This window comes from Sorex araneus, chromosome 4 (genome assembly GCF_027595985.1).
Source record: "Sorex araneus isolate mSorAra2 chromosome 4, mSorAra2.pri, whole genome shotgun sequence".
Lineage (NCBI taxonomy): Eukaryota > Metazoa > Chordata > Mammalia > Eulipotyphla > Soricidae > Sorex > Sorex araneus.
This window is the reverse complement of record NC_073305.1, coordinates 155,527,101-155,551,517: the sequence shown is the minus strand read 5'-3', so window position 1 is coordinate 155,551,517 and position 24,417 is coordinate 155,527,101. Positions and strand designations below refer to the sequence as shown.

The 24,417-nt window shown below is 36.9% G+C and overlaps 1 protein-coding gene across 1 annotated transcript in view; it reads right to left on the bottom strand.

The window, feature by feature from the left end:
- Positions 1-24,417, bottom strand: part of LAMA2 (laminin subunit alpha 2) — a 645,380-nt gene that overhangs the window by 142,316 nt on the left and 478,647 nt on the right. The window contains exons 33-35 of the mRNA XM_012932852.2: positions 19,037-19,179; positions 15,016-15,114; positions 1,011-1,122 (exon numbers count right to left, since the gene is read on the bottom strand). Of these exons, the coding sequence (XP_012788306.2) occupies positions 1,011-1,122; positions 15,016-15,114; positions 19,037-19,179 (354 nt within the window). The remainder of the gene's footprint in view (positions 1-1,010; positions 1,123-15,015; positions 15,115-19,036; positions 19,180-24,417) is intronic.

The following is a 24,417-nucleotide window of genomic DNA, read 5'->3' as shown; positions in this document are numbered from 1 at the left end:
TAATGCATTGAATGTAGGTAAAGATGTAGGTAAATTTGAATTCTCAAATTTAATAATATACCTGGGAGAAAAGCTGGGCTTAAAAAATGTATAGGGATGGAGCCAGTGCAGTGGGTAATGTGCTTGCAATGGGTTTGATACCTGGCATTGCATATGGCTCTCCAAATATGCCAGGAATGACCCCAGAGTACAGAGTCAGCAATAACACCTGAGCACTGTGAGGTGTGGCTCAGAAAAATGAGTACACAAAGGTCTGGATAGTTGGATAGTTGGTTGTAGTGATGAAAAGTGAACATTCCAGAGGGATTTATGAACCCTCTACCACCCTCCAGAACTCACGGCTGCTTCTCCTGGAAGGGAGCATAAAATGAGGCCCCCGTAATCATGCCACTGGAGTCTGCACCAGGGATGCCCCAGAGGGGGGTGGGTGAGAGCCCTCCCCCCAAGGAACCCAGCCCTGGCAGCCGACCTCCACTATCCCACTGTCGCCATGCTCCAGGCCGCTTTCCACATGCTCGGGCCGAGCCTCACGCATGAGTTAACATATTCCTCATGCAACACATTATCATAAAGGGAAATACATATATATACATACACACATATATATACGTATATATGTGAATATATATATATATATATACATATATATGCCTCTCAGAGAGCCTGGCAAGCTATGGAGAGTATCCCTCCTGCACAGAAGAGCCTGGCAAGCTTCTTGTAGCGTATTCGATATGCCAAATACAGTAACAATAACAGGTCTCATTCCCCTGACCCCTGAAAGAGCCTCAAATCTTTGGGTAAGACGAGTAAGGAGATGCTGCTAAAATATCAGGACTAAGATGAATGGAGATGTTACTGGCACCTGCTCGAGTATATCAATGAACAACGGGAACAACCGGATGACAGTGATACAGTGATCTCTTTCTAAAGGAATCTTAGTACTGGGCAATTCCTTTCTATATTTTTCCTTTGGGAGAAAAAAAATGATTAAAGTGTGACTATTATATTACCTTCTGCATCCCGGATAAGCTCCTTAATGAATTCTCCTAGAGCATTTGCTCTCGTGTTGCTCCTCTCAGCATCCTGTCCAGTTTGTTCGCCATCTGCTGTCACTTTGGTAGCCTAATGATCCAAAATCAGGAAAATCATAATTAATAGCGATGAGAAAGCTACCACTAGATAAGCTCCCACTGCCTATAATTTCTTTCAAATATTACTTTGGGCCAAAGGCAATCGATGAATTATTGATCAGTTGTACTGGAAATGATGCCCTATGCTCTAGTATACAATTAAACTTTATTACTTCTTTCATTAAATGGAAATCAGAGAGCTATGTTTGGTCTTTTTAAGCACCCCCTCCCTGCCAGGTTATATAAAATGGCACAGGAGAAGCAATAAAACACATTTTAAAAATATCTCGAAGCTACTATTGCCAAAAGTCCTTAATGGATTTCTCAGCCGCCACATGTTGCAGTTTCCTTCATATTTTATTTACTAAAAGAGTGTGGACCATGGCAATGATCTCATGAAGGAGGCACAGGCGATTTGTCTCAATAAGTTCGATCCTATAGATTCCATTTAAATCAATATGGTAATTAAAGAGACAAAGAGGGAGAGATGCCCAGTTCCTGAGGAGTAAATGCTTGTTTTACCATACTCTAAAAATGCCAGGAAAATGTTAAAGGAGAGTAATGCTTTTTTCCATGTGACTTAGAACCACACATCATTGTCCACAAAGTAAAACAAGAAAACCCCAAAGGGCCTCGTCTCCAAAGATTTCCCATTAATACTGCAAATGTCATTTGACACAATAGATCCCATTTCACAGTTTATGTGTATATATAATAATATATAAATATATATTCTGCCAAAATTAATAAGCACATATAACAACAAAAGTTTCTTACAATATCCTATTGGATTTAGAGCACCTTGAAATAGGTTTCCATTACATTTTTCTATGCATATGTATATTTTCTAAAATTATGACTATTTTTTTCTTAAAAGGATAGAGATAATTTAACTATAGATAATGAATGAAGGAATCATAAACTGCCTCAGTATAATTTGAATATGTTCCAAGTTGGCAGAGTATTCACACTCTATAATCTCCTATCAAAATGCTTGCATTCTAGACACTCCCAGAGAATCAAATTTATTTTACACAAGTGAATTTTAAGTTGAACTTAAAATAGACTAAAGTGCTGTCCATCAGAGACCATGATAAGATATACTATAGGAATTGTATTAAATTTTGTAATTTCCTGCAACAATAAGAAATTTTATTCATGAAAAATTCAGGGTTTTGTTAAAAGGGAGATAAAAGGTCCAACTATTATCATCTAATTTTTCCATCTTCAAGTATTAGTATCAAAAATAGAAGAATAAAAGGATAGACAGTCATTGAAAGTCTTAACATTTCTATAGTTTTAAGCCTGAATATCTTATCATTTGGAGGATATTAATAAAAGTGCTAAATGCTATGAATTATTAATGAGTTTTTTATCTTTAGACATGAAGTACAGATTTGATTTTTAACTTTTTACACATACACATGACACACACATGACATATTATTTATTTATGCATCTTTATATTTTGGCCCATATCAAGCACTGCTTGGGGGTTAATCCCAGCACTGTGTCCCAAGGTCACACCAGTGATTCTCAGGGAACCACGTTTTACCAGGAATTGAACCTGGAACTCACTCATGCAAAGCATATACACAAATCATTTGAGCTACTTCTCTGCCCTGATATATAAAAAGCGTGATCTTAAATTCTCAGGGCCAGTTTACTAAGATGTTAATAATTAATGTATGACCAACACCAACAGACTCTTATTATGGAAAAATACACATAGTAATTTGAGCTTTTTTTTTTGCTTTATAAATATTTTATCTATAAGACGATAATTTACATAAATATCACACCATCATTATTTCCTCTTAATAGTTTGAAGTATCTAACTGAAAAATAAATGTAAACTGATATACTGTCTCTTTAATATTCTGAATGATTAAAATAGTATTCATTGCCCTGACTTCTACTTACCTAACTATTCTATGGAGTAATGTGTAAGAGTAATTATTAAGAACATTTACTCTCAGTATCAATAAGCATGGGCTGGAGCAATAGCACAGCGAAAGGGTGTTCGCCTTTCATGCAACTGACCCATGTTTGATTCCTTCGCCCCTCTCAGAGAGCCCAGCAAGCTACCCAGAGTATCTAGCCCCCCACAGCAGAGCTTGACAAGCTACCCGTGGCGTATTCAATATGCCAAAAACAGTAATAATAAGTCTCACAATGAGAGATGTTACTGGTGCCCACTCGAACAAATCGATGAGCAATGGGATGACAGTGATACAGTGATACAAATAAGCGTACTTCAATATTAAAGCATCAAAAAACATATACACCTAATGATAAGAAACAAGGTTTAAAAAGCTATCACCCAAACCCTGTGCAACCAGTCTCTCTGCCTACTTTAAAAGTGAATAAAGTCCGGCTCACGCTCCGCCGGGATTCGAACCGGGTGGCCATGGCACGGCCGCTCTGCTGCTCTACGCCCAACATCCGGAGCCAGATGGATGACTTCTGAGCCCAGCAAGTGCTCCCAACCATGTCCCCAGAACAGCAATGCACTGGGTCTATGAGCTGGGCTATGTAATTTCTGGCAGAATTTTCACTGGACTTTATACAGAAATCCAAATCTGGCAGCGTCCGCGTGACTTAACATTTATAATTGTCAGCAATGTGAAATGGTTCCTTCTGAACAGGTCTGACTTGGGGGGGAAACTCTGAATAATAACAGTAAGTTTTTGTTGAAATATTGAAGGTTATTAATGTAGCAGCCACCTCTCTGGACTGTGAACTAAGTAAAAGCCCCAAGCTGGCCGACATGGCATGGCGTACACCATACTATGAGGCGCGGGAAGGGGGATGACGGAAAAAAAAAAAAAGGAAAAAGGAAAAAAAAAGAAGAAGAAGAGTTATGTACTTGTAGCAGTGGGGCTACATATTTATTCATTTCCAGCAATGGAAAACTAATTATCAAATGCTTCCTTGGTAGTAGGTCTGTCTCTCTTGGGTGGAAACTCCAACAACTATCGTGAGTTTTGTAGTGAAATATGGAATGCAATCAAGGTAAAGAGAAAATGAAGTGATATTCATTAGTAATACAGTAGGGGGTAAGGGGTGGGGGCGGGGGGTATAGTGGGGTTTTTGGTGGTGGAGTATGGGCACTGGTGAAGGGATGGGTGTTTGAATATTGTATGATTGAGACATAAACCTGAGAACTCTGTAACTTTCCACACGGTGATTTAATAAAAAGTTAAAATAAAATTTATAAAAGAGGCCAAACTTTCTTCTTAGGACCTTCTCATATTCCTCTGTCTTATTTTGGAATGAGTTTCTCATGAGCATGTGCAGTGATTCATTTTCACATATCATCCACTAGTGTTCTGTTTAGGTATTGTTTTGTACCTAGTAGTACAGGGGCTTCTTTTGGCTCAAGACTTGGAAATTGCTGTCACTGGTGCTAGGGACCAAGTGGCAGCAGGGATTTCACCAGGGCTTCTGCATGGGAAGCCTGTGCTCTAGTGTGCTGAGCCATCCCCTTGACCCATCTATCAGGTTTTGTTCAAAACGTATCTCCTCTCGGTGTGCACATTCCTGAGGTACTTATTTAGGTTTCTATCTTTGCTGCAGCAGATTCTTTCCTTCATAGCACCAGACATAGCAGAATCACTCCCCATTTATTGTGTGCTCTACAACTAAAAGATTAAAGGGCAGAAACTTGGTTGAATGTGCTCATCAAATTTAAAGCCAGTTTGAAGCCAGTTCATAGTATGATACCAAAGCATACATAGATATTACTAATTGCATAACTCAGCAGCATTTTACCAATTAATCTTGCTATCTGTATTACCTGGGAATGGAGCGAAAGCACAGCGGGTAGGGTGTTTGCCTTGCATGTGGCCAACCCGGGTTCGATTCCTTCTTCCCTCTCAGAGAACCCGGCAAGCTACCAAGAGAATCCCGCTGGCATGACAGATCTTCCAAGCTACCCATGGCGTATTCGACATGCCAAAAACAGTAACAAGTCTCACAATGGAGATGTTACTGGTGCCCACTCGAGCAAACTGACTAACAATGGGACTACCCTGCTACAGTGCTATCTGTATTACCATCTACTCTTCTGACCAAATTTTCTTTGAGCATTCCCAGTAAAAGCCTCTGTTCATATTATTGTTTGTAACTCTTCACCACTCATCCAAAATAAATAAATGCAGGCTGCAAGATTCAGATCTAATTCAACTTTTCTGTGAACTATTTGAGCACATTCTATATTCTTAGACTTTCAAAAACAACCATCACTATTGACTTTGATCAGAAAAGTAGGTAATTGCTTTGTTAAGTATTTTTCCATACCGAACTTATCTCTCCCTTGGGAACTAGGGCTTTGTCTTTTTGATTATTTTTTAAAGTCTGCAGAGAGCCATGCATAGTGCTGGCAAATTTCAGGAGTCAAAGATGTTGGATGATTGGCAGCTACAATTATAATCAAACCAACTTTATCTTCTAAAGCCTGTTGGAGGAAACAAATCTCTGTCCATATGCCTTCCTGATACCATTCAAAGTGGCCATATGCCTAGTGCTATAGTTGCCAGCAAATGTAGAAGGCTGGGTAGTTTTCTGGACAGTTTTTACTCTCATAGGAAACTTCTCAAGAGGTTTAGATGAATGCTAGGAGAATACCAGATCTGAGACCCTTCAGTCTAAACAACACTGGGTTTTTGTTACAAGCTCCATGATATTTTAAGTGGGCCTATGATAACTAAACTCTAAGTACCATGCTGATGGGAATAAAGATCAGGGATCAAAAGAACTCTTCAGGGCCATTACAGTGCACACAAAAGGTGACTTTCTTTCTGTACAGACAAGAAGGAGGAGTGTGAGTGTCCTGGCATCAAAAGGCGTAAAACTTAGGATATTAGCATTCTACAAGATGAGTAACATAGTTGGCTCATCTGTTCCCTAGATTGATATTAAAAACAACAACAATATATCCTATATAACACCACATAGTATTCCCCTGAGCACCACCAGGAGTGACTCATGAGCACTCAGCAGGTCTAGTCCCTCAGTACCACTGAGTGTGGTCCCACTCACCTCTCTAAATCTTGTATTATTCCTGGAATTAAATTCAAAGCTATCCTTGTTCAAATATTTACTGTGGGATTCATATATGAAGCTTGTTTATAAACGAATGCATTCTGAGCTGTGGAATGTGGTGATAGTGATATCATTGTGAGCGCAAAATCCACAAAATCTCTCTCATCAGGACCAGTAGTAGATAAAACTTCAGATGAATGCTAACTGCTGCTTGGTAGGAACAATCTGTCTGATTTGAGCAGACTCTTCTTTCTGTCTATGAAACTGCATGCCCATGCTTACCCATCTTCTCTCTTACTATTTTCCTTTGGGTATCCTGCTCGAAATGTCTTCTCATTTATCCTAATATGTTGTACAAACTCTTTTATTCATCATCCTTGGTTTTGTTAGTTTTGGATATTCAATTTTCTCCATTATGCAGTCTTTTCAGTCTGCCCTTATAAACAATTCCTAATGCCCTAACTTAAATGTATCTCTCTTAACTTCTGATTACCAGTTGCTTAGATTCAAGTTCACTCAAGTATTGATTTTTCCTTTTATTTTCCCCTTAAAAAAATAAAAGTATTTTCATCTAGACAGCATGCATTGCCATTAGGCACAGTTAATTTACTCCTGAACAATGTTGCTGTTTCTCTCTTGCTTTTGCTCAAGCTGTTCTCACTGTTCCTCTTTAAATCTGCACATAATTTTCTTTGTTGGATATTTCTACTGTCTTTCATTTTCAACCTTCTCTATGTGAAAAGCAAATCTAATGGAGCCACTAAAACTACTGAATAGACAACATTGCTCAGATACCTCCCACCTTTGTATCTGCAGATTTCTATGCTTTCTGCTGAAATTAAATTTCGGACCTAAAAAAAATTATATGCTTGTCTCAAGGTTCATCTTCAGATATAAAATGTACCTAAGTGCTGAAGCGGTCTTTGGGAAAGATATTAGGACAGACAACACACAAAGAAAGAGTCAGAAACAATAACTGACCCCATGGCATCATGTGGAATTCTTTCCTAAATACTTTAGCAGTCATTTTGGAAAGCTCCAAACAAAAACAACGTATGCTTTTTTGTTATACTATCGTTTCCTTTCATTTAAAAGAATGTAATGCCATGTATTTGTGAAACTTCATAAGCACTCAAACACCAAAAAATATAAATCAGTCATTGTTAAAAAAGTATTGTCAGTGCATACATTTAAAAAATACTTTTATTCTGGGATTTCCTTATCTTAATTTGATTTTCAATAGGCAGTTAAAGAATATAAGCCAGTTTAAATCTGATAAAACTTTATAGAGTTCAGTCAATTGTTTTTGTATTTTCCCCTCACAGAAATAAACATTTAGCAAATGTTTATCAAATAAAGCAAAATATACAACTGAATACCATTATAAATAAACTTGTGCTTAATTTTAGCACATTTCAAATAAATAGACTCTTTTGAGTTTCTTCACCTTTCATCTGGTTGTTAAAATGCTATTAAACGCTTCACAATTAACTAAACACATTTGAACAGTGATGATGAGTACACTATTAATAATCTATAGTGAGAAATTTTTTTTCTGCCCTTAAAGAACTTACACTCTGGTTCTGCAGAGAGGTATTTGACTAATGATCATGTGAAAAAATTTATAAAGAGAAAAACACAGTAGTATTAGTTGTACAATGAATTTCATCACATCAGAAGCGTTCAGACGGCTCTCCTCAGGCATGTTTCATGTGCTGAGGTTTGAAAGGTAAATTAGAATTAACAGAACTTAACCAAATATCAAAGATTCCTTACACTAGAAACTAAAGGAAACATGAAAAATCTCTGTCTTGGGACAAAGCAGAATATCAGCTATAAATTTGAAAAGCTCATAGTTGTCTTTAAAAAAGCATCTCAGTATTCCACATACATTGTTGGACAATTTGAATATGCTAAATATGGATCCCATATTCTAGGAACTCTAAGTGAGGAAATAAACAGGAAAAAAGATATATATATGTATGTATATATTTTTTCTTTTTTTTTTTTTTGGCTTTTTGGGTCACACCCAGCAATGCACAAGGGTTTACTCCTGGCTCATGCATGCAGGAATTACTCCTGGCGGTACTCGGAGGACCATATGGGATGCTGGGAATCAACCCTGGTCGGCCGCGTGCAAGGCAAACACCCTATCTGCTGTGCTGTTGCTCTAGCCCTGAATATCTATATATATATCTATATATATCTATATAATATATATGTATATATATTTTTTTAATTAAAGATATATGATTTGAGCCTGGAGCAAGTCCTGAGGATGATCAGGTATGGGCTCAAAACAAGTCCAAAAGAATTCAAGGTATATGATCATGCAGTATTTTGATTCTGTGAATATATTAACAATTTTTTCATATATTTTTTCATTACATTTTTTTCATTACATTTAATGTTTTCAATTACAATTTTCAAATACAGTTTTTTCATAGCATTTAATGTTTATTTGGAGGGGGAATATTATTCTCCTTACAAATGATTATTTAGAAACTTTATTCATCAAAAAAGAGCACAAAAAATATATGCACTTAAAAGAAAGAGCGAAGCTCCCACACTAGTTATGCAATGCAGGCATAAAACTTGTCAGATGTTTTAACAAATTAGGAAAGGTTTTATCACATAGCAAAACAGAGAAAAAAGATAATTCCGGAGTGGGGAACTCGGAGGAACCCTAGAATATTGCAGGGTGTGGCCCCAAAACAAAACAAAAAACTGGATTTACCAATATATATACAGAGGAGATATCTATATATTTATTATATATGTGTATATATATAGAGAGAGAGGGAAGGGGGGAGGAGAGAGAAGAGAGTGGAGAGAGAGGAGAGAGTGTGAGGGAGAGGAGAGAGAAAAAGGGAGAGACAGGAGACGAGAGAGAGAAGAGAAGGGAGAGAGAGAGGAGGAAGAGAGAGAGAGAGAATGAGAGAGAATTGCCATCAGATAAAACTGTTCATAGAAATTCTTCATCTCAGTTGACATTAGAGTCATTTAATGTCAATGACCTTGGAAAGTGCCATACCCATCCTGCAGCTCAGAGTAATCATATCTCAACCTTTGCCGGTGGTACTTGTCACCAGGTAATTTCACTGTGCTGTTCTAGTCCTTAAAGCTGTATCTCCTCCAATGTAGCTATGGGCATTGATAGTTGCTGTACTTTTCAGTCTGTTCCCATGTGCTTTATCATGGGCATGAGTGGAAGACACAGTGGTCTTTGCCTGATACTGCTGAATATTTTAATTATTTACGCTATGATTCGTTTGCTACATTCTATTATTTTAAGTTTGTTTAAAATGCATTAGAATATCATGTAAGTGACCACAGCAGAACTGTGCTTACCTGGATATTTGAGGTCTTGACTATAGTTATATTTTAAATTATAATTGTAGGAGGGATAAAATTAATAAAATTAATAATGGGATTTCCCTTTCCTAGTCTGACTCCAATTATGGAAATGTTGGGGTTTCGCAGGTTTCATATTTATTTCATTTTTATCGTTTTTGTTTTCATTTTTATCATTTTTCTATTTATTTTTTAGCAATGCTAGGGTTGATTTCTAGCTCTGTACTCAGGGATCACTTTTGATGGAGCTCAGGGATCACATTGGGTGTCAGGGACCAAACCTGGGTCAGGAGCATGCAAGGCAAGCACCTTATTTGTTATACCATTTCACTTCCCAGTAGGTTAATTTTTGTCTCTTTGTTTGTTTGGGGGACAAACCTGGCTATACATTGATATTAATCCTGGCTCTGTGCTCAGGGATCACTCAGAGGGTCTTAGGGGAACATATATGTTGCCAGCGACCAAACCTTGATCAGCCACATACAAGGTGAAGGTGAGTGCCTGACCTGCTGAAAACTCTCTGCATATTTATGTTTATTTTTATCATGTTACAAACTCTAAGAAATGGACAGAGGAAAATAGTATTGGAGCACGAAAAGGGGAAGAAAGTGTAACTTTCCCGTGGAGCCAGCTGGCAAATGCTACTTCATTTGAGTGATCAAGATCAACATCAAAAACCATGAAACGTGTTGATTGCATGGTTTGTTAATGGGATATGATTTTTAAAAAGGCACTTTTGCACTAAGGCTTTCTCCAAAAATCCTATAATTCCATTCCCATCATGAGAAAGTCCCCTTTGAGGGACATCATAAAAAATACATGAACTTGTCAAAGCTGTTAAAAACACTTTAAAAAAAAAAGGTATGTCTGAGAAACTGTCACAATCTAGAGAGACTAAGAAAATAGTGACAAATAACCATAGTGTTATGGGTAGAATCTTGGGACAATAAAAAAGGAGTGAGTTAAAATTGAACATAATAATAAAATACCCTCTTTAGTTAATAGAAATAAATACACTAGGTCATTAGTTGTGACAGATGTACAGTAATACGATATTAACATTGCAACAAAGTATTTGTTAAATGGGAACACTGTCCTGTCTTTGCAGCTTTTCTGGGAATCTACAACTATTTTAATAAAAACTTACTTAAAATATTATTACTGGAAACTCAAATTAGATAATATACTAAATGCAGAATGCAAAACTACAACAGTTGTAGAAAATTTAGATGATTTTGAATGTGGTGATGACTGTTTACGTACATCAAAGTCATGGTCATAAAACAAATAATTGATAAGCTAGATTTCATTAAAATGAAAATCACTTGCACCATGGAAAACACTCTAGAGAAAATGAAAAAGCAAGTCACGAATGAAGGGACAAATATTTGCAAAAGACTTAGCTGATAAAGGACCATTACTATTCAAAGTGTGAAAAGTACTGTGAAAAGCCAGTAATAAGGAGGAAACCCTACTAAAATTGAAAAAGACATATCCCAGCCTGAGATGCTATATAAAATAAATAATACCAGATTGAATATAGCCACATACCCAAAACACAGATTAGTCAGAACTGAAAATATGACATCTAAGCAGCAACCACTGGAACACTGTACTGTGCTCATCAAATTGACAGGCGGGGGTGGAGTGGGGGTCAGAATGGGGAGGGAATCTGGTCAAGGGTAGTTAACATTGGGGGAGAGATTGATGTTGAATTATAATATGTCTAAAACATAACTACCAGTAACTTTGTAAATCATGACTCTTCAATAATTTTTTAAGAAAAAAAACCCAACAAAAACATTACAAACATTCTGACTGCTTTCCTATAGAACTGAAGTCTGGGTCTCACTGTATATCACTGTCATCTTCTTGCTCATCGATTTGCTCAAGCGGGCACCGATAACATCTGCATTGTGAGACTTGTTACAGTTTATGGCATACCGAATACGCCAAATATGCCTGGGTAGTTAGCTTGGCTTTGCTATGCGGGCGGGATACTGGTGAAAACCAGTTTGTTTGTTCTGAAAAAGCCTTTTTTCACTATTTCCTCTCAGGTAATAGTGAAAAGGATTTATTTTTCATCTTCTATTTATGGACACTAATTTTATGTATAAGAACTCTACATTCATGCCCTTATCCCAAAGACCTTCCTTCCTTCCTTCCTTCCTTCCTTCCTTCCTTCCTTCCTTCCTTCCTTCCTTCCTTCCTTCCTTCCTTCCTTCCTTCCTTCCTTCCTTCCTTCCTTCCTTCCTTCCTTCCTTCCTCCCTCCCTCCCTCCCTCCCTCCCTTCCTCCCTTCCCCCTCCCTCCCTTCCTCCCTTCCCCCTCCCTCCCTTCCTTCCTTCCTTCCTTCCTTCCTTCCTTCCTTCCTTCCTTCCTTCCTTCCTTCCTTCCTTCCTTCCTTCCTTCCTTCCTTCCTTCTCTCCTCCTTCCCTCCCTCCTTCCCCCCTCCCTCCTTCCTTCCTTCACCACAGCTGGCAGTGCTCAGGGATTATTCCTGGCTTTCTACTTAGGATCACTCCTGGCAAGACTCAGTAAACCATATAGGGTGTGGGGGATCCAGTCCAGGTTATTCATGTGTAAGGCAAGCACCTTATCTGCTGTTCCATATTTCTGGCCCCTCAACGACCTCTATACACCACTAGCTTGCAGGCCACGATATTAAAGAAACCTTTTTAGAAAGGACAAAAATATCCTGCTCATAGAAAGAGTTGAACATTTTATGAAAGAAAAGCATGGCTTATAATGAGAAGATAATATAAAATTATGTTCATCATCCTATAGGTTAGAAAACTGTAAGCTAAAAAACCCAATGAGATGCCCCTGAACACCTATTAGAATTACCAAAATTCAAGACATTAACAACGAAAAATGCTGGTCCACATATTAGGAAGAGCTTTACTTGAGTTGCCAGAAGTGTGGAAGTAATCAAGGTGTCCTTTATTAGGTGAATGGAAATAAACTAAATGCATTCATACCGTGGAAAGTAAGATTCAGGATTAAATAGAAATGAGCTATCACACTATAAAAAGACACGAAGAAGACATAGTAAACTTAGATATGGTCCCATATGGTACCCAGAGCTTGCCAGGAGTGATTCTGAGTGCAGAGCCCGAGTAAACCAGAGCACAGTCAGGCATCACCCTCAAATAGAAACAAACAAAACCCCTAAATATATCCTAAGTAATTGATAAAAGGCAACATGAAAAAATATTACAGGCTGCATGATTTCAACTATCTAACATTTTGGAAAAGGCAGAAGTCAAGAGATAATAAGAAGATGAGTGGTTGCCAGAGTTTGGGAGGCAAGGCGGAACAGGTGGAACACAAAGGTTTAAGGCAGTGAAACTACACTGTGATCTATAATGGTGGAGTAAAAGCATTAAACGTTTTTTTCAAACGCAGAATATAAACTGAGTGGACTGAAAAGTAAACTATGCATTTTAAGTGAAAATAACATGTCCACGTAGGTTCATCTATTTTAACAGCCGAAGCACCACGGGATGCTTATGTCGGGAAAGGCCTCGCATATGTAGCAGCAGGAGGGATACAGATGACATTGCCCAGTAAGTTTTGTTTTGTAACTTACACTTCTCTAAAGTACAGTCTATTTTTACAAACTTAATATAAAAGAGACTGCTGGAACAATGAAAGACTGTAATCCAAGTTCTCATAAAGATCTGACTCTCCTGGTGAAGTATTTGTCTCTAGCAGGCTCAGATCATTACTGTGATCAGCTCCATGAGGACAATCTTTTCAGGGCTGCTTACACCATTATCCCCAGCGTGTGTCATAATAAACGGTGCCTACCCTAGAACACGAAAGATCCTACATACATTTTAATGAAATGAATGCATGAGTAAATGAATGAATTGCCAACTCTTGCATGACATTTCCCCCAATATATTCCTTTTCCTTTTTTGGTTTTTGGGTCACACCTGGCCATGCACAGGGGTTACTCCTGGCTCTTCACTCAGGAATTACTACTGGTGGTGCTCAGGGGACCATATGGGATGCTGGGATTCAAACCTGGGTCGGTCACATGCAAGGCAAATGCCTTACCCGCTCCAGCCCCTCCTCCCAAATATTCTTAATCAAATTACATTATTTAATGCAGATATATTTCTCAGGTACATTTTTACCCCTCTTTTTCAGTTCATGTGCTATTATGTATTTACAGGTAGTTGTAAGTGTAGTTGTTATTATAATGACTCCCTACACAACTAGATGCTCATAGACACCTATGTACACAAATGTAAGGTTCATGAAAACAGAGACACCTCTTATCTCCCATCTGAGCTGTAACTGGAATGAATGCGGTAAGCATTCATCGTGGTTATTCAATTGAGCTAACGTTGCTCTGATACTTTTAAAATTACTTATTCAGTTGTATTCTCCCACATATGCAAAATAAACAATTAGTATGAGATAACTGTACACATTAATTAATATCTAACTATGTTTGGTAAGAGACTAAGTTATATCTGTTCATTACACATTGCTATTATACAATTCTGCAAGTCTTTGGCTGCTGCTGTAACATCAGGGTCATTGTTTAGCATATGTGCTCAGAAGCCCATTTGATTTCCCTGTGGAAATATTCGTAAACCAGCAGCAGGTTGGTTTGAAAACACACTGACTGGCCCGATGGGATTCTGGAAACTGGGTCTTTATTCAGCTCCCTAAGTTCAGTGAATTGTGCTGCCATTGCTAATCCATTTCACTTACATGCTACAAAGAATCTTTCCTAGGAAAAAAGATATGAACATATAATCTGTAAGAACTTTCTAGCTCCTATTTTCTTTGTTATTTCAAACGCTTATGTAATCAAAGTGGGTCTTAAAGGCAGATTTTGCTGTCCATACAGCTTTCCAACCACTAGATGGCGGACTTTATGTTTTTTTTCTTCGTTCTCGGAAAAAAGAGCCGTAACTCTTCTGCAGTTTCTTAAGTTTAAAACTCAGTTCCTTAGAAAGTTTGATAAATGGACTTTACATTGTGACTATTAAAAATATCTTGAATGCTTTATGTTTTCAAAGTGAATAAGATTTCTCTCTTTGTGTAGGAATACTGATTTAGAATATAATTCTATACAAATGCAAAAATTCCATGAAGTAAGAGAGTCTAGAAGAGAGACTAAAAGCGTTTGCATTTCTTTTTTTTTTTTCTTGCATAATCAGAGAAAATGTGTTTGGTATTCAGAATTTATGTAAAGTTTACTATGAATAGTTTTCAAAATATACTCTGAATTCTGGTCTTTTTAGATAATGTCCCTGATATTCCCTAAATATACATTCCAACCTTATTTGCACCACCAATTCTAGGATCTTATTTGAGAAACAAATATCAATAGATAAAAAACATCTGTTTCATACAAGAAGTTGAGAATTAGGAAGACAGAATGTTTCATTTTAGAAATTTGAAGTACGTTTTCCTAATATGCTTGATCCATTTGAAGAACTCTCACAATTTTGCCAACTTACCCTGGTCAGAAGCTCATTCATCTCTGTCACAAGCGTGTTCAGATTGCCCTCTGCCAACTGAATTAGTCTCTCCGGGGCTCGCTGGGGTGAGAGCAAATGCTGGAAAAGATTGATTCCATGGACATTTTAGTGAATGGCCTTGCAGTGATCATGGGTTGAACATTTAATAGAACACAGTTTTTCTTTATATTATACAAATACCTTGCCCTTCTTTTCTTCAAAGAGGAAAGGGGGTGGGCAGGAGGAGAACTATGAAATTGCACTTTTATACTCAAAGCGTCATGTGGAATATTAAGGTAGCCAATAAAAACTGGAATCATTTGTTGAGAAATTACTGTGTACTAGGCCTTTTCTTTTGCTTCCTTTAACTTGCAACAATCAGATGAGATAAATATCATTGCATTTCGTGCCCAAGAAATCCGTCATCTGCGGAGGGTTAAAAAACTGCCTGCAGAGCACATGGCCTGCAGAAGCAGATTCAAAATGAGCAGGGTCTGATTGTTTAGTGTTCCATTTCAATCAACAGAAGCCCAATTTGCAGGTAACAAAGAAGACAAGCGCCCTTGACCCAGGGCCTTGGCTGAACACTAGCTGGTCAATCTCAGTATTGGTGAGAGCAGGCCTGGCACTCACAGCGACTGTGTTCTCTTACTGAATGCAAACAATCACATGAACACTCCCATGAAACAGGGGTCATGCGGTGACAGTGATGGATGTAACAAAACATGACACCACTCCATAATTTTATCAAAAATCCCACGAATCTATGGTCTCTAAGCAGACTGTAAAACTGCCAATGCTTTTATTTTCTAGGGAGTTAAGAACGACTGTTGTCTTTTTACTAATCACATCTCAGCTTTAGGTTGCCTTTATTTTTCCCTTCTTTAAGACAACATTCACTTTTTCATGTGCCTTGTGGCCATTTGTATTTCTTTTTTGAAGAAACTTCTGTTAATTTCTTCTATGTAACCCAAACATAAGATTGTAACTATCTTAGGGTGATTCAATAAAATTAAAAAAAAAGACAACATTCACTAGAATATTGAATGACAGAATTGCTACAACTTCCTAACAGCACTTAATGAAGTGTAAAATTCTGCTGCACTGAAAATTGCCTAGCATGAATACAGAGATCAAAAGTTGCTCCTAATATCTTCTTATGGAGACACCTCCAAATCTTTTATAGTGTCCAGTGCCTCTTTTTTTTTTCTGCGTTTTGAGTCACATCTGGTGATGCACAGGGTTACTCCTGGCTCTGTACTTAGGAATCACTCCTGGCGGTGCTCAGGGGACCATATGGGATGCTGGGAATCGAACCCGGGTCTCCCATGTGCAAGGCAAATGCCCTACCCATGTGCTAACACGGCAGCCCCTCCACTGCCTCTTTTGAACAAGTTAATATCCAAATGATGCTTCATCACGTGTTTGTTCCTGTTGATCTCTGGTTGGATCCCAGGGAGTAGGTAATGTCATAGTTAAAAGAATTGAGCCCAAAACTAAATAACCCACCTATGTTGTAAAAATATAAAAGTGGAAATAGGCAATTATTATATGAATTCTGAGAGTACAACACAAGACCTGAATCAAGAAGGAATGGGAATTTAAAGAAAATTAAGGTACTTTTGATCAACCAACATCCTTTAAAAAGGAAGTCCCTTTGTTTGGGATACTCACTTACTGAAACCTCTTCTATGATAAAATATTTAAGTATCTACTGCTTAAATATTAATTTACAAACATGCTGCTGACATTATTTATCTAGATTATTTATTTTTCTTTTCTATGTGTGGATATAATAGGTGGTCAACATCTTCTTCATTAATACTCTTTATATTTTTGATTACTGGATATCCAAAGTAAACTCACATTTCCCTGCCTGGCTTTCAAGTGTGCCCTTTGTACTAAATCACCACCCTTATCTTTTATTAGCAAGCCTGACTTCAGTGTCTGTCAGACAGGTACTCTACTGCACATCTCTGCTTCTGTCCACATGGCTCTTAGATTCAATGGCAAGAAAAAGTGTTTTTATTCTCACAGGTCCTAAAGTTATGCTCTCTTTAATTTAAATTCCAGTTCTACAGTTTACACCCATGGAATATTATAATACAAATATGACTTCTCTGTACCTTCGTTTCACTACAGAAATGTAGTTAACATGATTTTGTTTTATGTTTTTAAGTTTCTAAAAAAATTATGCCTGGTAATTTCTGTAATATTTTAGTCATTTCTTAGTACAGAGATAGATACTCCTCGGAAAATATTATTTAGGAGCTATAGCACAGCGGGTAGGGTGTTTGCCTTGCACGCGGCCAACCTGGGTTTGATTCCCAGCATCTCATATGGTTCCCTGAGCACCGCCAGGAATAATTCCTGAGTGGAGAGCCAGGAATAACCCCTGTGCATCACTGGGTGTGACCCAAAAAGAGAGAAAAAAAAGGAATTGTTATTCTTTCACTATTATTGACTTTTGTCTGGAAAAATTGATACTATTTATCTTAGAGATTTTTGTCTTTTTTTTTTTTTCTTTTTGGGTTGCACAGGGCTTACTCATGGCTCTGCATTCAGGAATTACTCCTGGCGGTGCTCAGGGGACCATATGGGATGCTGGGAATCGAACCCAAGCAGCTGTGTGCAAAGCAAACGCCCTACTCCTGTGCTATCACTCCAGCCCCAGAGATTTTTGTAACAATATTCCTCCACTGAAATTTAATTCCCAAATGCCTTGCATGTGCAAGGCTCTGTGATGTCTAGTAAATCAAACTCGGAATAATAAGTAAACATACAATAGGTAAATATTTTTTGTCTATTTGGTTCCAACATAAAACATAAGTTATACTCTCATTCATGATTCTTCAATGTTTACCAACATAACTTTGCACTGTTGTATGTCAAATTATTATAAAGTATGTGGTGGTTGATGGTTAATTGTGTGGTGAATTTTTCCTTATTTCTTGATTATTATTCAGTAATATATTTTAAAAGTATAGGCTCTAAGGTTGCTGAGGTTAGTGATCAGACACTAGGAGTCACAAAACTTCTAGGGAACAATGGAATATTCCAACAATTCTCAAAACACTCTTATTAATTTTGTGTAAGTAATCACTTGTTTTCTTTTTTCATCACATGAAATCATAACTTTCTTAATATTTCCTCCTACTATATATTAACTATAACAAATATTAACAATGTTTTAAAGCAGTTCTCAAATTAGCTCTTGCTGCAGTACTTTCAAAGTATGAGGTTTCTAGTGAAAGATTTTAATCTTGTGTTTCCATTTGGATAATAAACTCAAATATTACACTAGTATTCCTGGATCCTGAAATGGGCACCCAGGGCCTGTAAACAGTCACCCCATCTTAGCTTTCATATTTGCATACATTTGCTCATCTTGTAGATTAAGATACATATATCATGTGGATTTATCTAATGCTTTAATTTATCTAATTATATGAGCATTTTTCACTATCTCTTGTATGGACATCTATTCTTTAATTTATTTATTCTTTAATTTAATAATTTAAAAACATCTATTATTTAATATAAAACTTGAACTTGGTTATCAACTACCATGGGCTAATGAAAGAGCCAGTGTTGAAGTGACAGCATAACTTGGAGCACGCTGCAGTTTTCTTTCCACACAATTATTCATTATTTTATAATTCATGTTTTTAGCATGAATTTTATTTTTTAGGCATTTCTAAGGACTAATTTGTTTTAGTTTTATAGAGCTATGCATTCCTACTTGACTTTATGCCTGCATATATGTAAGTAACATAATAAAATTCATTTAGACCAAACACTAGGGGCAATTGAGGCTATTTTCTTGAAGAGTAATATGTATATTATGGTTCTCAAGTTGTTTTTTTTTAAAAAAAAATACACCATTTAGGAAATATTTGAATTTCCCTAATGGTTGTTTTCCTGATTTGTTGTAGTAAGAGCTTTCTACAAGTTATGTACACTATGCCTTGGGCAACTTCTGTCATTTTTTCTGACTCCTTCTGTTACGGTTATAACTTACCTTCAATTCCTGGGTCGTATTTTCAAGACCGTAGAGTATTTTGTATGGAGCAGGCAGAGGGCCAGTGAGGTTGATGCTCGTGGCCATCTGCTCTAGGCGAGCCAGGTCAGTGAGGAGAAGGCCTGTACATTCATCGCCACAAACTGTGAAAGGAAATGACAACGAATATTAATTTTGGAAAAGCATCCTAGGCAGATGTTCATAGATTTCAGATACGGAATATTTGATGACCCAAGTATAATCCAAGTGAAAGATAATGATACTCATCTCAGATAATTAACACTTTTGCATGGATGATAGTTGAAAAAAAGAGGGAAAGAACCACAAAAGAGCAGGCATGCCATCTTCCAGAACCTAAAATTATGGATGATGATATGAATGGAAATACCAAAGAGGAGGAGCAAATGGATTTTGAGGGAAACAAGTGAATTGTAGAAGTATTATATGAAAGGCAGGAAACAGAACACAACACACAAATGCCCCAGAAATTTTCACATGGGAACTCTAGAGGAAGTCTATAATTATGGATTATAGGGAATAAAGCTTATTTCAGAATCTAAAAATGCATGCAACTGTGCAGTGCTATCTTAATTTGCACTGTAGGGTATCTCCAACAATTGGACTTCTCAACAAGATGTAATATGTATCTGAACACTATAACTCTTAACCTAATATGTATTGCAAAAATATTTTTAAACAAATCAGAAGAAAGAATTTGTGCTTGTTTCACATGATATTCCCTACTTGCCAAATCTTCCTCTTTAGCCGTTTAGCCCTTTAATATTCATGGTTAGTTGAAGTTCCAAATTTTTACTTGTGGATAAATATTTAGTTTGCGGATAAATAATTGCAAAGCTCCAGAAAATAATATTATTTTTCAATATCTTAGAGTGCTAATGACCTATCTCTAATTTTTTCAATGGTGAGGAAGAAGTTTTATTACAATTTAATGGTGGTGGAAAGGAACTGATGGCAGAGTTGATGGAGAGAGAAAAAGGAATTGTCTTTATGTTATAAAATTACTCTCATAATAAGGCATTCTTTTGAAACTTAAAATAGATTGATTCTCTGTAGGATACAAAAGTATATATATTCACTTGGAACATTTTGTTTCAACCCCCTCTTTTTTTTTTTTAACTTTTGCATCACAAAATAATGAAGTATATCTATTCCTTACAAAAAAGCACAGCTACAGTTATGATATGCTGTCAAGTAGTTATCATTTCCAGCATATAAAACTTTTATATTTTTTTCCTTCAGATAATTGTATCAGAACTATACACATTTTAGAAGAGAGTAAACACAGAGATTTGGAACAGTGTTGAATCATGCCCCAAACTGGCAAGAATTCAATTGCCTCTCTCAACAGCACTCTCTAGAGCTGCCCAATGGGGGGGGGGGGAGACCACTAAATGAAGCTTGAGAAGAAAGTAGAACAAAGCACAATATTTTGATAGGCTATGGGGAGAGGTGGGTTACCATATCCCTTTATTAGAACTGAACAGCAGTACTTCAGTCAATCCCTTGCAAAGGACATCTGCAGCACTAGAGTATCACCTGCAAGGGCTTAGGCAGTGCCTGCTCTGGCACCTTGAAAGTTGAGGATACAAGAGACATTAGAGGCAGAAGTGAAATCTGAGCCCTATTGCCTTCTCTTTAAATCTAGAATGAGAGAGGAATTTTCTTTGCACAGAGACTAAGGAAATGGAAGAAAGCACCAAGGCTGCACACCCTTACTTCAATCCAAATGCTTGAGACAATTCAATAGATGGCCCTATAGCAATGGTCTCTAGGAAATAATTAGAAAACAACACAGTCTAGAATGTAATTAAGATGACCTTCTAAACATTAGTGTCTCTCAGAATCGAGAGATGTTCAACAAAGAAGGCACAGGCAGACCTACCCGCCCCCTCACCTCATGTTCTGATACAGGAAGTGATTGTTATCTGATTTCTCATTCTGCGAATAAGATTGTCCTTCTAATCAAGTTCCCTGGAGTTTACTGAGACTTCTGCTCTACACTTCATATCAGAGTGGCAGTACTCGAATCATCTAGGAGATGATAAAAAAATGTATCATCTCGGGACAGGGAGATAGCTCAAAGCACTAGTGTGCATGCTTTACATTCAGAATGCCAGGTTTGATTAATCCCTAGAACCACATGGTCTCTGAGTCTGAAGCAATGTGGCATTGAGCACTACTAAGTGTGGCCCCCAAACCAAAATAAATAAATAAATCCCCAAATAAATACATGAATACATGTTTGCAGCACTTCTAACATAGGAAACCAGAACCTACATTTCAGATACATTCCCACATGATCTTCTCACACCTGTGTTTGGAAAGCACTGTGATAACTCAGAGGTCACCAACTTCAGTTTCATATTAGACTCCTATGGGGATTTACCACACACAGATGCATATGCATTTCCTTTCCCGACCTCTCGAGAATACGTTTGACATGTTTGTGAGAAAACTTTCGTAAAAGCTTTTAAAAATAATTCTTAAAATGCTTTCTGAAATAGATTCTAGATGTTTTTTATCATGCATCCAGGGTGTAGAGTCACTGGACCAAATGATAAACCTCAGACTTGTTTACTTCTAAACAAAGCAAGGATTTGGAAGAAGTCACTTTGCTGACTATCTCCTCTATCTATATTTCTTCTCCTCGAGCTTTTTCTATGAAGCTACAAGATCTCAGGGCAATTACTCAAATGTTGTTTCTTTAAAAGAAAAAACCCTGATGATTCGACATTACTGTCCCCAGTAACACAACTGCATTCCCTATATCTTCTTATTACACATATTTGTATGAACCATTTTATTAATTAATTTATTTATGTACAATTTCTCCCTTACCAGAGAAGGGTCTTTGATCATCTTTGTCTAGAATACAGTAAATTATCAACATTACTTTCCTATTATCTCTGAGAAATAAGAAAAAAAATATTTTGCAGATGGTCAAGGTGTTAGAAGGAGAGGGTTGAGAGAGGGAATGGGAAGTAGCAGAAATGCCGAAACATAGAAGTAATAGAAAATGACTGAATGTGGGAACAGGAAATGGAAAACTACCCAAATGTGTGAAGGACAGGAAAATAGGATAAAAACAATACTTAGAGAGAAAATTGTCTTGTGAGTGGAATGGCAGAGACTGATTGATGTCAAGGACAAGGCTGATACGATTACTTGCTAGAGGTTATTCTGTTTTGACCCAGAAAAGAATTATTGGAGTGGGGATATAAAGGGGAGGAACAGGACACAAAACATTATCAAAAGAAACAATACACATAGCTGGGTTACAGAGCTGATAAAGGCAGTGCTCTTTTTTGAAGTGGGTTAAAAGTAGTTACTGCTTTGCTGTTGCTTCCCTGCAAAAATGAATTTTATTTCCTTCTACTTGAATCTGGTTGACTCAATGACTCACTTGACCCTCTGAGAGTGGCAGAAGGACACTCTGGGAGCCTCAATATTAAACTTCAAGGTGTTTTACCGCTCTGTTTGTGTTTTTTCCCCCTCTTACATGCCATCAAACCCTGTCACCTTGTAAATAAATTCCACACTTGTCTTGTTGGGGAAGAGTGACAACACGACAAAAAAGCAGCAGGCCCAACCATTACTGCTGAGGCCAGAAGGTAAAAAGTCCATCTAGGAACTCCCCAGGACTGACAATAAGTAACTTTTCAATAGCACCCAGCCCAGGTCAGATACTACTGAGAGGAAACATAGAGGTGTTTTAAGGCATGGAAGGTTGGTATAGCAGAAATAGAAATATACAATTCATGTACATTTGCAAGCTTCACATATGTGATTTAAAGCAAGAATACAGATCAAGTTCTTCCAAGTTGTAATTCATAGAATAAAAGCAAATACTAGTAGCAATGGTTAGTTTTATTGAAATTATAAAGACTATTAATGTTCCTTTCTCACTGAGTTCACATTAATTAGTTTTAAATATTCCATTCCACTTCTAGTATAGATACTTTTGGATAGATCACCAAGATATATATAAACAATAGACTTATTTCCATGTCCCAGTTTCAAGATTATGTGATATCTCGCCTTTTTGTTCTGAGATATAGTTTTTTAAGTTGTTTTTTTTATTCTTTGGGAAGCAGTTGATTGCTTTTTTTCTAAGTTATTCATAATTTATAACTCACCTATTTCCAAGAGGGAATTGAGTAACTTAATTGAAAATTAGTATAGCTAGAGGCTCCTTAGTGCTTCCAGAAATTTCTGGGGAAACTTTCAGTTTTTACTTCACACCAGCACAAATCAGCAATTTAAAACTAGGCCTGGTTTGCTATTATATACTACATAGCAATATGGCAAGCTAGAATACCAAGAAACATGATGAATACTGAATTTTTTTCCCTTTATTCTATTGTCTTGGTTATGAATCTTCAGTTGTTGAAATAAAAATGTATTTAATTGATTTTTCCAGGACTTTTGCATTTCATTTTATGTCTCTGTGTCAAGGACTTATCATCATATCTTATCATCTCTGTATTTAGTTTGAAGAGACAAAGCACAATCTCATTTCCATAAGTGAAAGACAAATTTTATAGCATGCATATTATTTATCTATTAACATCTGTCCAAATGGACCCCAAAGACTCGTGAATGTTGTAGATATAGAGATGTTTTAGATGCTTCTGTACAAGTCTAGTTTATGTAGTTATAAGATAAACATACAGGAAAGTGTGTCCTTTGCAAAAGTATGATTTTTCTAACATTTTACTTATATCTTTAGCTATTTGTCACTAAATCTTTTTATTGTCTGGGCTATACTCAACTATGTTCAAGATTTGCTTCTGGTTTTGTACTTGGGAATCATTTCTGATGGTGCTTGGGGGAATATATGAGGCATGGAGGTTGAACCAGGGTCAACCGTGCAAAAAGCAAGTGCCTTACCTACTGTATTCTCTCTTCCTAGTGATCTCACAACTCAGTAAAATCTGAACTACCTGGTGACAAAAACTGTAAATGGATGCACACTCAAACTACATTTAATTTCTTACGATAGAGAAAAATAGAAATATGTAGAGATGTGGAAGTATTCATGTTACATAAATAATTGTTCTACAAGCAAGCTTTAAGGATTCAGCCTAAATTCGCATTTGCGATCTGGACCCCCAAAACACAATCTAATTTATTCTCCTATTCTGTAATAGAGATAAATATATAAAAGGAAACCCTACTGAAAATACATGGGAGCAAAAACAAGTATTTCAAGACTATCATTATATTTTACAGTACTAAATGTTTCTGAGGCTTTGCCTATAAAAGTGTCAGGATGAATTTGTGTCTAATATTAACAAATGTAGTACTAAATTCTGAACATTGTAGCTGGGCATGTGTAAGGGGAAATTCATGCAGCTGAC